Raw genomic sequence first — 12,743 nt, forward strand, 5'->3', positions numbered from 1 at the left:
CTACATAAGTGTTTCTCAGACATACCACTTGATCCTTCATATAGCAACAAAGGAGAAGCCTCCAATTAATAATTAACAGATATTTTTCTTAGGATGAACAATCAAGCTAAACCCTATATGTTTTTGTTGCAAATGATAAATTTGCTACAGAGGAAATGAAGCTTGAGAGATGAATGGGGAGATGTGGGTAGTAATTTATTTACAGGGAGTTAAAATAACACAATTATCAACGTCCTGTCAGATTATTCTCTGATTTTAGTGAAATTCTAATGAGTTAAATCAGACTGATTTTACCATAAGGCACAACATGACCTATCAACAAGAAGATATACATACTAAAATTTCTACCAACAGAACCCCAGAAACATTGCACAGGTCACCTCTTGGAAAGTCACCTAGGTCTCCCTTCTTAGAAATTACTGTAGCTAACAGAGCAATAAATTTTTTGCTTTTTTCATCTATATTTTGAGACTAGGCTCTCAAAATATGATCTAAAGGAGAGGGAAAATTGCTTAGAACACTGAATCTAACATATGACATTATAAAACTTAACCTAGTTTCTAGAAATGAATACTTATGATTAGTCTTACATATTAATGTCTTAGACAGAAAACTTTTTTTCTTCATGGCAAATTAATTTTAAAACATTGTTTTTATACTAAAACCAAAATATCTAGCATGGAGCAGCATGAAGAATCAGGATGAATTTTTAAGATCAATGTGAGATTTTACTGTTTACACTTGGAGAGTTTCAAGTTATTTGTTGTACTCTGCTGTAGAAGAATTTCGTGTGGGAAAGTTTTTTGAGAAGCGTAGTTTAATGTGAAATGTGAATAAGTTGATTTGACAATGACAGTACAAGAGGAATTAAAGAAATTAAAATGCATTCATTCTCCTTTAGATCACTGTTACCCTGCATATAAATCACTCTGTTCCTACCTCTTCCATAATGCTCTCAAGTTCACTTTCAGATCAGGCTGTGGCTTGTTCTGAATTGCTTCCATGCAGTGGATACCTAAAGGCATGTGTGGACCACAGATGACTCTTGTTGACCAAGGGTGAAGAGTCAATCATATCCATGGTATAGAGACTTTGACTGTAGTGTGGCAAAAGTTTCTTACTGCAAAACAATGACTTGGCTCCAAAAGGGATGCGGAGGCTGGTTTGTTTGTACTCTGGCACAGTTTACTAACATTATTCAATTGATTTCTCACCAGAAGCACAGGCAGTCTCTCCATCGTTTCACTGGGTGATAGAAATTGGTAATGGAGATTTGGGTGCTAATTGCCTAGCTAACAAAGCTCTCCCAACTGTGCTACTTTTACCAGCTAGGTATGTTACTTCATCTCCCGCCACTGTATTACGTTTGCCCAGTTGCCAGGCCCTTACAAACAGAGCTGTAGCTTCTCCACACTGAGTCCAGTAGGGTTCCAGCTATGTTAGCCCTGGTTTTGCAGACTGCCTGAAAGACACTGCTATAAAGAGTTGCCTCAGCTGAACATGTCCTTCCTTTCCCCCCACAGACATAACCAGTGCGGTGCAATCCAAGCGAAGAAAATCCAAGTAAACAAGCTGGACGGCGACTTGATACTTGTAAATGTGTGTGAATTTTACAAAAAGCATTTTTGAGCTGTGACTTTTTAAAATCCATTTCTGTACAGTTAGTCATTTTAATAATGTGGCCCTTTTCCTATTCCCTGCAAACTGTTTCGTAAAGTGCAATGGGAAAGCAGAGTTGTTGAACCTTTTTTGGTGTTGCAAGATGAAGTTCAAGTTTCTAAAATGTTGCCATGTATTGAGAGAAGCTAATACTATTATATTAGTTTTCACATTTCCTAAGCAGCCTAGAGTACAGGGTGAGCATCTTTAGATCTTCTAATGATGTATTGTGCTGTGGAAGTACTGTGTGTGAATAGCAGTAGTGTGGGCAAAAGGAATTTTCTCATTTGGAAATGTTGTAAATAATTTTATTATATAGTGTTTTGGATGTATTTGTTGTAGAAATGGACCAGTGAATAAAGAGAATCTAAGGGTTTCTACAATGTGAAATACTGAATGTGTTAAATAAATGTCATTGTTCTAGAACACAAATGATGTCATTGGTGACATTGGTAAGGGATTATGGGTGAACAAGCTCTTTATTTGGACCATAAATGAGTAGAACAACTTTCTTTGTAAATTAGAATCCCATCTTGTCCTCACACACCTGGGATACCTAGCTGGCAAATTGAGGAAAGAGCACATACTTATGCACTCAACTCATTCTTGGCTTTGATGAAGTTAGCCCTTTTCTAGCACTCTACTAGACACTTGGTCAATTTTCTTTTGCAAGATAACAGAAATAACCGAGCGTATCCAAGACCACCCCAGATTTTCTAGGTACAGGAGACCATCAGCAAACAGATAGCACTTTTCCTTCACCTCATACCTCTGCTTCTCCATGCATTTGATGAATTGCTCTAAAATAACTTTATTATATCTTTTCCATTCAAGAGATAAACCCAGACTGACCAGCAAGATTCTTTCTAACAGCATCAAGAATCTAGCCCAGTAAAGTCAGCTTTCCATTTTCAGTTTAGTTCTATGGTTAGGTGGGGAAGCTCCTAAATAAAAGCAGTCATTTTGTGTCACATAATTCAGAGATGTCCACTACATTCCATTTCTTGGCTGCCCTGTTTCTCATTTGCATCAGTCTTAGGGGTGACTTTCCATCAATATGCTCACATTTACCCCTTTCCTGTCTTCGCTCATCTTCAACTCTGAGGTCTCCAAACCAGCTGCTTTTGCAGCTCTTACCTTCAGGGAAATCCATTGCTTGGATCTCTGTCCTTGTCTCCATGTAGGCTTCAACTTTCTGCTGGCTCCTATAGCTAGACATATATTCCGTCCCTTCCCTGCTGTGTTTCTGTGCTTGTGCCAAACCAAGTGCCTGACACCAAAAGGATGAGTTGGTGATTCTCTGACATGCTCTTATTCTCATCTCTATTTCAAATGTCTTAATATATGTGTCTTATATTATAATGATCCTCCTAAAAGTAGTTATTTATGAGTCAGACTCCACATTGTCTGGCTCTGTTCCCAGCAGGCTTTTCTACCCTCTTCCTTCTCTATATGACACACATTACCAGAACCAAAGCCAACCATAGGGTATTACTGGCGTAATAATACCCTGTGCCACTACTGTGCTTGAGATTGCGAAGTGTTTCTCTCTTGCTTTAGCTCAATTCAGGCAGAAAGCATGTGCTTTAAATAGATTTTTATTTGTTTTTCTTTATATTAATTTTTTTCTCCCATAGAGGAATAACATTACAATCTAACAATCAGAATCCTGTTACACATGTACACAGGCATGCCACATGACCGGGTTGAGGTGGTTGTGTCCTTGAGTCTGTCAACATGTCACAACATGGTCAGAGTCTCCTCATTTCATCAATCTCAACACAAAACACCCAGAGGGATGCATTCAACTTGTTGGTTCCATTTGGAACTAGGTATCAGAGTAAGAGGGAAGATATAAGGGACTACGGTGTGTCTGCATTCAGTCCCCTCAGGTAAAGCCACATGGATCTGAGGAGGCATCCAAGAGCTCTGGTGGGGACCTTGTTGCACCTAAGATGTTATGGGTCAGAGCAAAGTGATCAGGGTTCAGACAGGGGGCTGGGGAGCAGTCAGACTCCAAAACAGCAGCAAACTGCACTCACACACACAAGGTACCCTGCTAGGGCCACACTGACAATGGCAGGGAAGTGACACCAGAGCACTCAGACAATGGGGAATAACTGGAAGTCACCCTTTGATGTAACTGGGACTCTAGAAACAGGGGACCCTATGACACACACAGTTTTGGCAAAGTGCTGGTAGTATTGACGTTAATACAACTGGAACTTCTCCAGGTTCTCTGAAAACATCAATCAAAACAGACTCTTTAACCCCCTCCTTTCTAGGGTTGCATAGGACTTTGTGAATTCTGGTTCCCTCGTGTATTCAAGTTCTGTGGTTTAAAAAAAAAAATCCTGAAGCATGCTCAAGGTGAAAGGCACATACACAGTCAATACAGTATGACGAGGTCTGATGCTTCAGGAGTCAGACTAGCAGGAGACTGAGTAGTGTTGGTTCTTAGAAATCTATACACAATTAAAAATATTGCCACACGCAAATGCTACAGAATCCATAGGAAAATACAAAAACATGAGCCTTGCAACCAGCCAGATGATAAGATTGGAGGGCTCTAGAACTATAGTAGCCTCCAGAAATATGGGAGGGTCCTTTTGAAATGTGAGCCAAATGCCCTATAACTCACTCTTCCTCCACCAGAAGGATCATGGGTACTCTCCAGGACTAAGCCTAGGTCCCAGCTGGCAGCACAGCAGTAGGCAGGAAGAGTTGGAGGGAGTTCCAGCTCTTAGAAATGCTGAAGACCCTAAGCTAGCTATGATGCGACCAAGGGGCAGATGGAAGAATAAAAGTGGCTAGGTTATACCTAAAGGAGAGCTTGGGGAGGATAACAAGGTTATCAACTACTGGGGCCCTAGTGGACTGGCATGGGGACTTTGATGATCTGCTTTTAGTATAAATTTGGCTTCCTCCTCAGGATAGGAGGCCCCAAGAGGGCTTCCTAGGTCTCCATCCCAGTATCCATGGAACTACCCCCTCCCTTCCCTACACGCCCACAATGAGGATGGGAGCGCTAAGGTCTGGGAAGGCAGCAGAGCAGCCTTTAACTGGCATAGGATTTCAGTTTTTTCCAAGCCTCAGCATGGCTCTGAGGCCTAGAAACCTGGAATTTGGGTAAAGGGAAGACCTATGTTAGTATGTAACAGGAAATCTTATAAGTTTCAAGGAAGAAAGAACACACACTAGAAAAGGATAGTTAGAAAGAGGAAAAGGGAAGCAACTTGGGGCATCCCCAAGAGGCTGTTGCTGGTGTCTGAGCCCAAAATTCAGTCCCACCACTAGAAGGAGAAAGCTGGCTGCCCCTGTCCTCCCAGTCTCACCCAGGGATTCAAGTTCCCTCCTCCAGGTGCTAACTGGAGGAGAAAGAAAGGGGAACCATAAGGACACCCATTTCTCCCCAATAGCTTAAAAAGGAAGAGAGAAAATGAGGAGAGGCCCCCGGAAGGCTATGAACCTGGATAGGAACTATCTGGGAATAGGGACACTGGGGCTCCTGGCCTCCTACCCAGGAGTGTTTATTAGCCATTCTGGGCAGAGTGTGAAATAAAAAATGCAAGATGAAGTCTGAACTGTCAATCTTAGGATGGCTTTACCCCACAGCTTGTCTTCCTGGCATCATCCTGTGTTCTTACTCCGGGATATGCCCTTTTGCTGACTAGAAGCCCTCTAGCCAGCATCTCTCCTAAGCCAGTTCTAGCACCTTGGGCATGTGAACAGATGGTCAGGATGGCAGGGCTTTACCCAGCCTCTATTCCTGGAGTAACATATTGTGAGTAGGGTGACAAGACTAAGCCCTTCAGACTCAGGGGCCTGCAGAGGGGTGGACTTCAGGAAGAGATTTGGGCAGTGGGATTATAAGAAAGGGAACTGGGGGCAGACTCCAGGCTCCAGCCTGAGAGCAGGGCTTGGCCTCTCTGAGCAAGCACGGTGCCAGCCCCCATGGTGCCCTGCTCCCATCAGCTTCTCAACCTGTCTGTGCTATCTACATCTTCAATAGGCTGCCTATTTAAACTAGATTCCCGCCATCATCCTCCAAATTCACATTTCACAATCCTCTTCCACATACTTTACCTTTCCAGGCCTAAGGAACTTCAAAGAGCCCAGCCCCCAGGGGGGGAGGGGGGTGGTGAGACTCCCCACAAGAGAGGGAAGGAGTCTCTCCCTCCTTCCCATCCATTTGGAGGGAGTAACTGGGAATGAATAATAAGGAGGCAGGAGTGAGTGTAGTGCCAACCATGCGCTAGAGAGGCTTGTTAGGTGGGAGTTAAAGGTGGGGCTTGAACCAGATCTGGGATAGGAAGGAGAGACGTCAGAAAGAGGAGTGACCAGAGGTAGAGGACTGGAGAGCAAAGATGAAGGGGAATGTTAGGGCAGAGGTTGGGATGGGGATGAGAGAAAGGAGTGTCAGGGGTTGGAGAGAGAGAGGATTAGATAGGGGGCATGGGGGCCAGGAGGAAAGGTGAAGGATGAGAGGGGATTCAGAGATGGATTAGAGGATCGAAGGTGGGAAAATCCAGGGGTTGTGAGAGGGGCTATCACCCCATCTCCTACGCTTGAAGGGAGGTTGTGTCCAGCCTGAGTCAGGCCTCGGGCACCCCTCGAGCAGCACTCTGGCTGCCATGAAGGGGCCCGATAGGGGTCGGGAGTCTAAGAGGGGTGTTACGTGGCCGGCAGACGCTCAGTAGTTGAACTGGCGTTGGCACGGCTGGTAGACGAAGCTGCCCTGGTGCTTGGGCCGGCGCGGACGGCTTTCGCGGGCGCGATTCTGCCGTTGCACCACTTTTGCGCTCAGCGCATGGCGCTCGGCCCGCTGCCTGGCTCGCTGCAGCCGCCGCGCCTGGCCGGCCTTCTCCAGCAGCGCAGCCCGCGCTGGCAGAGGGGCGGCAGCGTGGTGCAGGGCCCGGGTCTCGCGGCGGGCAGGCACCAACTCCCTGCAGGAACAGAACGAGGTTTGGTCAGGGCTGAACACTGCGGATGAAGGGAGCTGGAGGGCAGTGCTGACACCTGCCTCCCAGTCGCCCGCAGCCTCGCCCCGGTGCAGTGCTGTCTCTGCTCCTAGAGGGCGCCCAGTTCCTCCATCTCCTGGGTTATAGCCCCTACGGCAGGTAAACGGGGCGCGGGAAGGTTCCGACCTCCGTACAGCCTTCTACAAATTCTACCTCCGTGGAACCCTGGACTTGCTTCTCTGACCTCCAAACAGGTCCCTTCCCCAGGCCCCGCCCCAGTGGGAAGCCACGCCCCTCTCCTCTAAAAGCTCCGCCCCTTACTCAGACTCAATCTCTCCCTCCTCCGCCCTCCCATGGGCCACGCCCATTGCCTCGAAAACACGCCCCCAAAGGCTGCACCCCTTCAGTGCCGGGCGGGTTACCGGACTCTGCTCCCCAGGTCCAGTCGGGCCCCCGAGCCTCCAAGACAGCCGGTCTCGGCCTCCAGGCGCCGCCCCGCATCCACTCACCCATCGCTAAGCTCGCCGTCCGGCAGGGCAGCGTCCGGGTGCGGGGAAGGGGGCCCAGGCTCCAGCACGATGGTGCTGCCGGTGACGTAAACAGACATGCTGGGGTGCTCGATGAGGAGGTCCTCCAGGGGGTTGCTCTGGAGGCGGGCCGGCCCGAGTCCCGACCCCTCTGCAGTAAAACAGGCGGGAGGGGTAACAAACCAGCTCTCGTCCATCAAGGAGGGCGCGGGCGGAGGGCGGCCTGCAGGGACTGGGGCGGCCCCCGCGCTGGGTGGAACGGCGTAGCTGTCTACGGGGCGCGGAAGGGGGTGCCAGGCGAAGGGGGGGCGCGGCGGGGAGGGACACACACACACACCGGACACAGGGGGGCGGGGAGAGAGAGGGCATCGTTAGTCAGACCCGCAGCCCTGCCGGCTTCGCCCACGGGGTACCCACGGACCAGGTATTTCAACCTGTTGTTGCCCTAGGGCACTTGAGGTGTGGTACCCACACAGGGCCACCAAGAGACGGGGTTTGCTTAGGATGGAGCCCTGTTAACCCATCTCCACCGGCACTGCCTTAGTCCCAGTTCGCCCAGAAGGCTTGAGAGAACTTCCCAGCCCCAGCAACTCCCTTGCCCTCGGCTTGCTCAGCCACCTGCCCTTAGAGTGATTGCAAACACCCAGGAGTCGCAGTCCTGGCCCCCCAGTTAGCCTCACCCGGCAAGTCAATGATGAGCCAGCCATCCACTTCATCCTCCTCGGAGACGAAAGCTTGGGGGCAGTCCGGGTCCTCGGGAGGCGGTGGGGTGCTAAAGAAGAGACTGCTGAGGCGCTGGAACATGGCGGGAGAGTGAAGCGGCCTCAGGTGGCGCCCTATGGCAGTGCAGAAACCTGGAGGCGTACAGAGGCGTCTGAGTAGTCACTATGAAACCCGCTCCTGACTCCTGGCTGGCGCGCAGCCCTCAGAGAAGTAACAAGACTACAACAGGATGTGTGAAGAAACTTTGTGCTGTGTATGTTTTCTGGTAAGTCAGCCTACTTGCAAATTTCAGGCTTTTCTAGTTTGTGTGTGACCTTAGGAAGTTATTTAACTTATCTGTGCTTTAGCTTCCTCATTGGCCAATTGGCAATGATAATAGTACCCTCCTCTTCCAGGCCCTTATAAGAATGAAATGAGGGGCCTCCCTGGTGGTGCAGGGGTTCAGGCAGGCTATCAAGCTATCGACAGCCACCTGCCACTTGAGTTCAGGCCAGGGAGCAGCCCACAAGGCGCAGCAGACCTCTGCTGTCTCACCTGCTGCTCCCCTCAGCAGTGTATTTCAGTAGATCTGCCTGTTCTGCTCCCACTCTTTCTCTGGTGAATCCTCTTGCCCCCCACTCTTCTGGCTTACAGTTCTTTTATCCATAAATAAATAAACCTTTTAAAAAAGAATTAAATGAGCTAATCACTTTATAAAGTGCTCAAAACAGTACCTGAGCATAGAGTAGGCATTCAATAAACTAGTTATAATTAATAATACTGTGAGATACTCTAAGGACATGGAAGAAGTGATATATATGAGCAGACTCTGTCAGGGAAGGTCTCCAAAAGATTGGCCATCCTTCAGGCTGGATCTTAAAGCAAAATAGGTATTCTCCTAACAAGAAAGAAATTGCCCAGTATTGAGATTATTTGTTATCATCACTATAATATAGCATTTATGTGCCAGTTCAGTAAACACTACCTATATTACCTCATGTAAACTCACAACTGCTCTGGAAGTGGGTATAATTATTATTCATCTTTACAGGTGAAGAAACAAAGGCTTGGAGAGGTAAGGTAATTTAAGTCCCATATCCAGTAAGACACAGAGGTAGTATTTGAACCCATATAGTTAGATTTCAGAGGTTGCACCTCTAAGCACTATACTCGATTGCCTTTGCTGGGTATCATCATGGATTCAGCATTTTTTTATTTAGTGGCCATGGTCCACATGTATTTTTCTGGGAAGAAAAGCCTTGGTTTTCATTATGATTTCTTACACAGTAGTCCTTTACCTCAAAGATGAAGAACCAGGGGCCTCCCTGGTGGCACAAGGGGCCTAAGTCTCAGCACTATCAAGCTGTCTGTCGGCAGCCACTGCAATATGAGTTCAATCTCCAGTCAAGGAGCTGACCCACATGGTGCAGCAGACGTCTCCTGTCTTGCCCACTGCTCCCCTCAGCAGTGTATTTCAGTAGATGTGTCTGTTTTGCTCCCCCTCAGTTTTGCTACTGAGCCCCTTGTCACCTTCTCATGCCCCCACACACACACCTATGGCCTACATCCCAGCCCTTGTATGCATAAATGAGATAAATCTTTAATTTAAAAAAAGTGCTAGCTAGCAAATCCCACAGAATCACTACCATCTCATCATCTGTTTACATAGGCCTCAGTTATATCTGTCAGATGAAATGCAAAGATCCTATTGCCAAAAGCCCTCCCCGCCCCCATCTTAGCCCTTATGCCCAAGTTCCTGCTCAAGGACAATATCCCTGGCTAGGAGGAGGAAGATCAGATTGCCTGTCCTGGAGACAGCAGGTCATGGGAAGTGATGATGGAGGGAAGGAGTTATCAGACCTCAGAAGTCCTTAAGTATGAACACAGGGTTGGACCAGGAGGCTCAAAGCTCTCAATTAGTTTGTCCCTGGGTGAAGATGAGAAAGGAGAACCCCTGCTCCAGGAATGGAGACACCAAAGAGGTAACTGTGGATTTGCTCCTCTGCCTCCCAGTCTCCCTCAGGACTAGAACCTGCTAGGGATGTCTGGCCACTAAATCCTGACCCTCCACATCTACCTCTAAAGGTGGTCAACAGTTTTGCTACTGGGCCCCTTGTCACCTTCTTCTACAGATATTTCCATGTTTCTCATAGAACTCCTTGGGGGCATGTCCACATTACATTCCCTAGAGGCATTTTACTCTTACTGCTAACCCACTTGGGATATATCTGTGCTTGTCGCTACCTTTCCCATTCTCTGGGAATGTTTTTAAACTGCCACAGAATCATCTAGTCTCTATCCCCTGAGAGCATTTCCACATTTTACAGTCCCACAGTATGCTCCAAAAGGAAGTGCTCACTGGCTGCTGGTTCTACAGGGATTATGAAAAGTTAGACCACCCCAACTTGTGCCTGCCCAGCAAAAGTCACATATGCTAGTCCTTCTGTAGCCACAAAGAGCTAGTGACTCAGTTATCAAAAATCCAGAAAGTTTGGTCCCTCCTGGAGGAAGGGGAGATTGGGAGACACACCCTCTTTCTAAGAACCTACTACCTCCTTAAAGAAGATGAAAAGGAAGTTAAGAGTTACTTCAGGAACCATCATATTCACCCAGCCCATTTTACAATCTGAGAATAAGAGAACATAAGTCAAAAGCCTCCTTGGCTAGATGGTAGTAGGTCAGGCTAGGCCCAGGTCACTGAATATCAGTCCTGTGTGTACGGTCAGGAAAGCCTCAGCAAACAATCCCCAAGAATATGATACTGACGCAGGGAAGGTCAAGAGGTCATACAGAGTGCTTGATGGAGTTAATGTCCTTCTCAGAGGCCCTCTGCAAAGATATAAAAGGGTCTGGGATTCCTGGAACCAAGATTCATCATGCATTATCCAGGGCACCCACTGTGTACCAGAGCCTGCTCTGGCCCTCATCAAATTACAAACAGATTGAGGGAGGTTCAGGGGGGGTAAGCTCCCTGCCCAAAGTCACACAGTAAGTTAGTGACAGAGCCAGGAGTGACAACAGTACCAGCCAGCCAGTGCCCGCCCCCTCTCCTGACCACTGCGGGAGCCTCCCAGATTTTCTTTCCTGGCCCTGCCAGCTTCCTGGTTCTCACATTCCCAGCTCAGCTCTGGGGAGAACAATTCCCTTTAATAACGACAGCAGCTGTGCCCAGAATATTTTTATATTGCTTTCCAAGCCACCTGTATTCCAGTCTATCCTTGAGCAAAGAGCAGGCTGGGATGGCACTCCCACTTGGAAAGTCAGAAGTTCTCTTCCTACCCCTTCTCTTGCCCCTCTCTGTGAGCCCAGAGAAGGACAGCACAAGCCTTGTAATCATCAGCACTAGCCAGTTCCTGTCCTTCTTAGTGGGCAACTCTGGCAGTTGGGGAGCTGCTGAAGCACCAAATACAGGGAACTCTCAGCCCCCACCGCACCCTAACATCAACCCTAGAGACACCCAGATGCAGCCAATGACTCACCTTTCTGTGGTCAAAACAGCTGGGAGGCAGCAAATTTACTGGGCTTTGGGACTCCAAGGTAGAGAGTGAGGGTCAGGACCACAAAAAGGGACCCCAGTCTCCACAGACCTTCTGGAAAAAGATCCAGGAATGAGGATATCTAGGAGCCCTATCAAATGTGAATGGTGCTGAGTCCAGGGGGGAGTTCTCAGTAGAAGGAGATGTGTGACTTATGTTGTGCACTTACTAGGTTTTTGCCCATTAAAATGCATGACTCTGATTGGCAGCATGACCTCCCTAAGCCGCTTCGCCCCTCTGGGCTTGTTTCTCCTTTCCAAGATCCAACTCAAAATATGCACTAATTGGAGCTCTAAGAGTAGTTGCACAAGTCATCTCATATGAAGTCACACTAGCCATTATTTTATTATCTGTTCTTCTAAGTTCCGTTTTGGGGGCTGGGAGTAACGTCTGGTGAGGCGCTGCACACTTGTCTGGGATTAGGAGGATGTTATTATATTAGGCTGAGGGGGAGGTATGAGTGTGTGTGGGGGGGGGGGGTTGTTCAGAATCTGCAGCAGGAGGGAGGGGATTCAGCCACCATCTGGCGCTGCCCCAGCGCCCCGGAGCTGGCGTTCCAGGTCGCCTCCGAACTCCTAATGACCCCCCAGTTAGACCGAACTGCGCGGTCTCCTCTCAAATTGCAAAGAGAAAGTAGGGGGTCAGAGGCCTGACCCCAGACCTTGGACTACCAGGAAACTGTCGAGGCCCTTTCAGTCCCGCTGCCTTTCCGAGTCCCTCGCCCGCGGGCCCACCCCCGACTCAGCGCCCACCGGGTCACCGGAGGACAAGCGACCCAAGCGGGGCGGGGGCGGGGGGGCGTTGCCGGCCTTGGTGACGTCTCAATGTCATATGCAAATAGGGAGACGTCACGGTCCCCCCGTGCGGTAGCCAATCCAGAGCCGGCGGAGACAGACAAAGACCCGGGAGCGGGGGACGCGGGCCGTGCCCCGGGGCGCGGGGAGCCCGCGTCGGGGCGTCGGGACTCACCTCGGGGCGGAGGCGGGGCGGCGGGCGGCGGCGGCGCTGAGGTAGCTGTGCTGCGGGAGTCCCGGGCTCTGCAGCGGGTCACAGGCCGGGCCGCATCGCGGGGACTCGGCTGTGAGGCGGCGGGGATGCGGGGCCGGCGCCCGGGGCTGCTGCGCTCGCCCGCGAGCCTTTGAGTCTGTGCGGCCGCAGCCGCCGGGCTCACGGCACAAATTAGAACGTTCAAACAGCTGATTGTGACGTCACAAAGGGGCCCGCCCGCGTCGCGTCACCGGCCGGCGGCTCGGCGGCCAATCCCAGCCGGCGGGTCCCCCCTCCTTGCTTCCTCCACGGTTCGTCGGCCGGCGGCTCCTGCCCTCCCGGAGCCGGGCGCCGGGCTTCTGGAGGCTGCT

At 49.4% G+C, this 12,743-nt stretch overlaps 2 protein-coding genes across 10 annotated transcripts in view; one reads left to right on the plus strand and one right to left on the minus strand.

The window, feature by feature from the left end:
- NCOA6 (nuclear receptor coactivator 6) overlaps nt 1-2,104 on the plus strand; it is a 79,523-nt gene extending 77,419 nt beyond the window's left edge. For 5 of the 8 annotated variants that reach the window (XM_054696940.1, XM_037496521.2, XM_037496530.2 and 2 more), the window contains one exon: nt 1,524-2,104. In XM_054696940.1, coding sequence (XP_054552915.1) covers nt 1,524-1,567 — 44 coding nt within the window. In that variant the 3' untranslated portion in view covers nt 1,568-2,104. The remainder of the gene's footprint in view (nt 1-1,523) is intronic. The other 3 variants (XM_054696944.1, XM_054696947.1, XM_054696949.1) reach the window with 1 other exon arrangement.
- Nucleotides 2,105-2,500: 396 nt separating this feature from the next.
- Nucleotides 2,501-12,371, minus strand: TP53INP2 (tumor protein p53 inducible nuclear protein 2). 2 transcript variants are annotated; one of them, XM_054696980.1, is made up of 4 exons: nt 12,355-12,371; nt 7,828-8,001; nt 7,130-7,418; nt 2,501-6,605 (listed from the first exon to the last, which is right to left on the minus strand). In XM_054696980.1, exons 2-4 carry the CDS (start codon nt 7,949-7,951, stop codon nt 6,353-6,355), a joined length of 666 nt encoding a protein of 221 aa, XP_054552955.1. In that variant the 5' UTR covers nt 7,952-8,001; nt 12,355-12,371; the 3' UTR covers nt 2,501-6,352. The 2 variants fall into 2 exon arrangements, with proteins under 2 accessions (XP_054552955.1, XP_037352457.1); XM_037496560.2 differs by lacking the exon at nt 12,355-12,371 and adding an exon at nt 11,329-11,911.
- Nucleotides 12,372-12,743: the final 372 nt, after the last annotated feature.

The sequence above is a fragment of the Talpa occidentalis genome, unplaced genomic scaffold (assembly GCF_014898055.3).
Source record: "Talpa occidentalis isolate TD23 unplaced genomic scaffold, MPIMG_talOcc4v2.1 talOcc4.10, whole genome shotgun sequence".
NCBI lineage: Eukaryota > Metazoa > Chordata > Mammalia > Eulipotyphla > Talpidae > Talpa > Talpa occidentalis.

What these genes read in the sequence shown, in the direction of transcription:
- TP53INP2 (XM_054696980.1), bottom strand. Translation starts at nt 7,951, where the DNA reads ATGTTCCAGCGCCTCAGCAGTCTCTTCTTTAGCACCCCACCGCCTCCC. An exon ending in GCTCATCATTGACTTGCCGG is followed by an intron (nt 7,419 to 7,827) that starts GTGAGGCTAACT and finishes CGCGCCCCGTAG; the next exon opens with ACAGCTACGCCGTTCCACCC. An exon ending in GACGGCGAGCTTAGCGATGG is followed by an intron (nt 6,606 to 7,129) that starts GTGAGTGGATGC and finishes CTGTTCCTGCAG; the next exon opens with GGAGTTGGTGCCTGCCCGCC.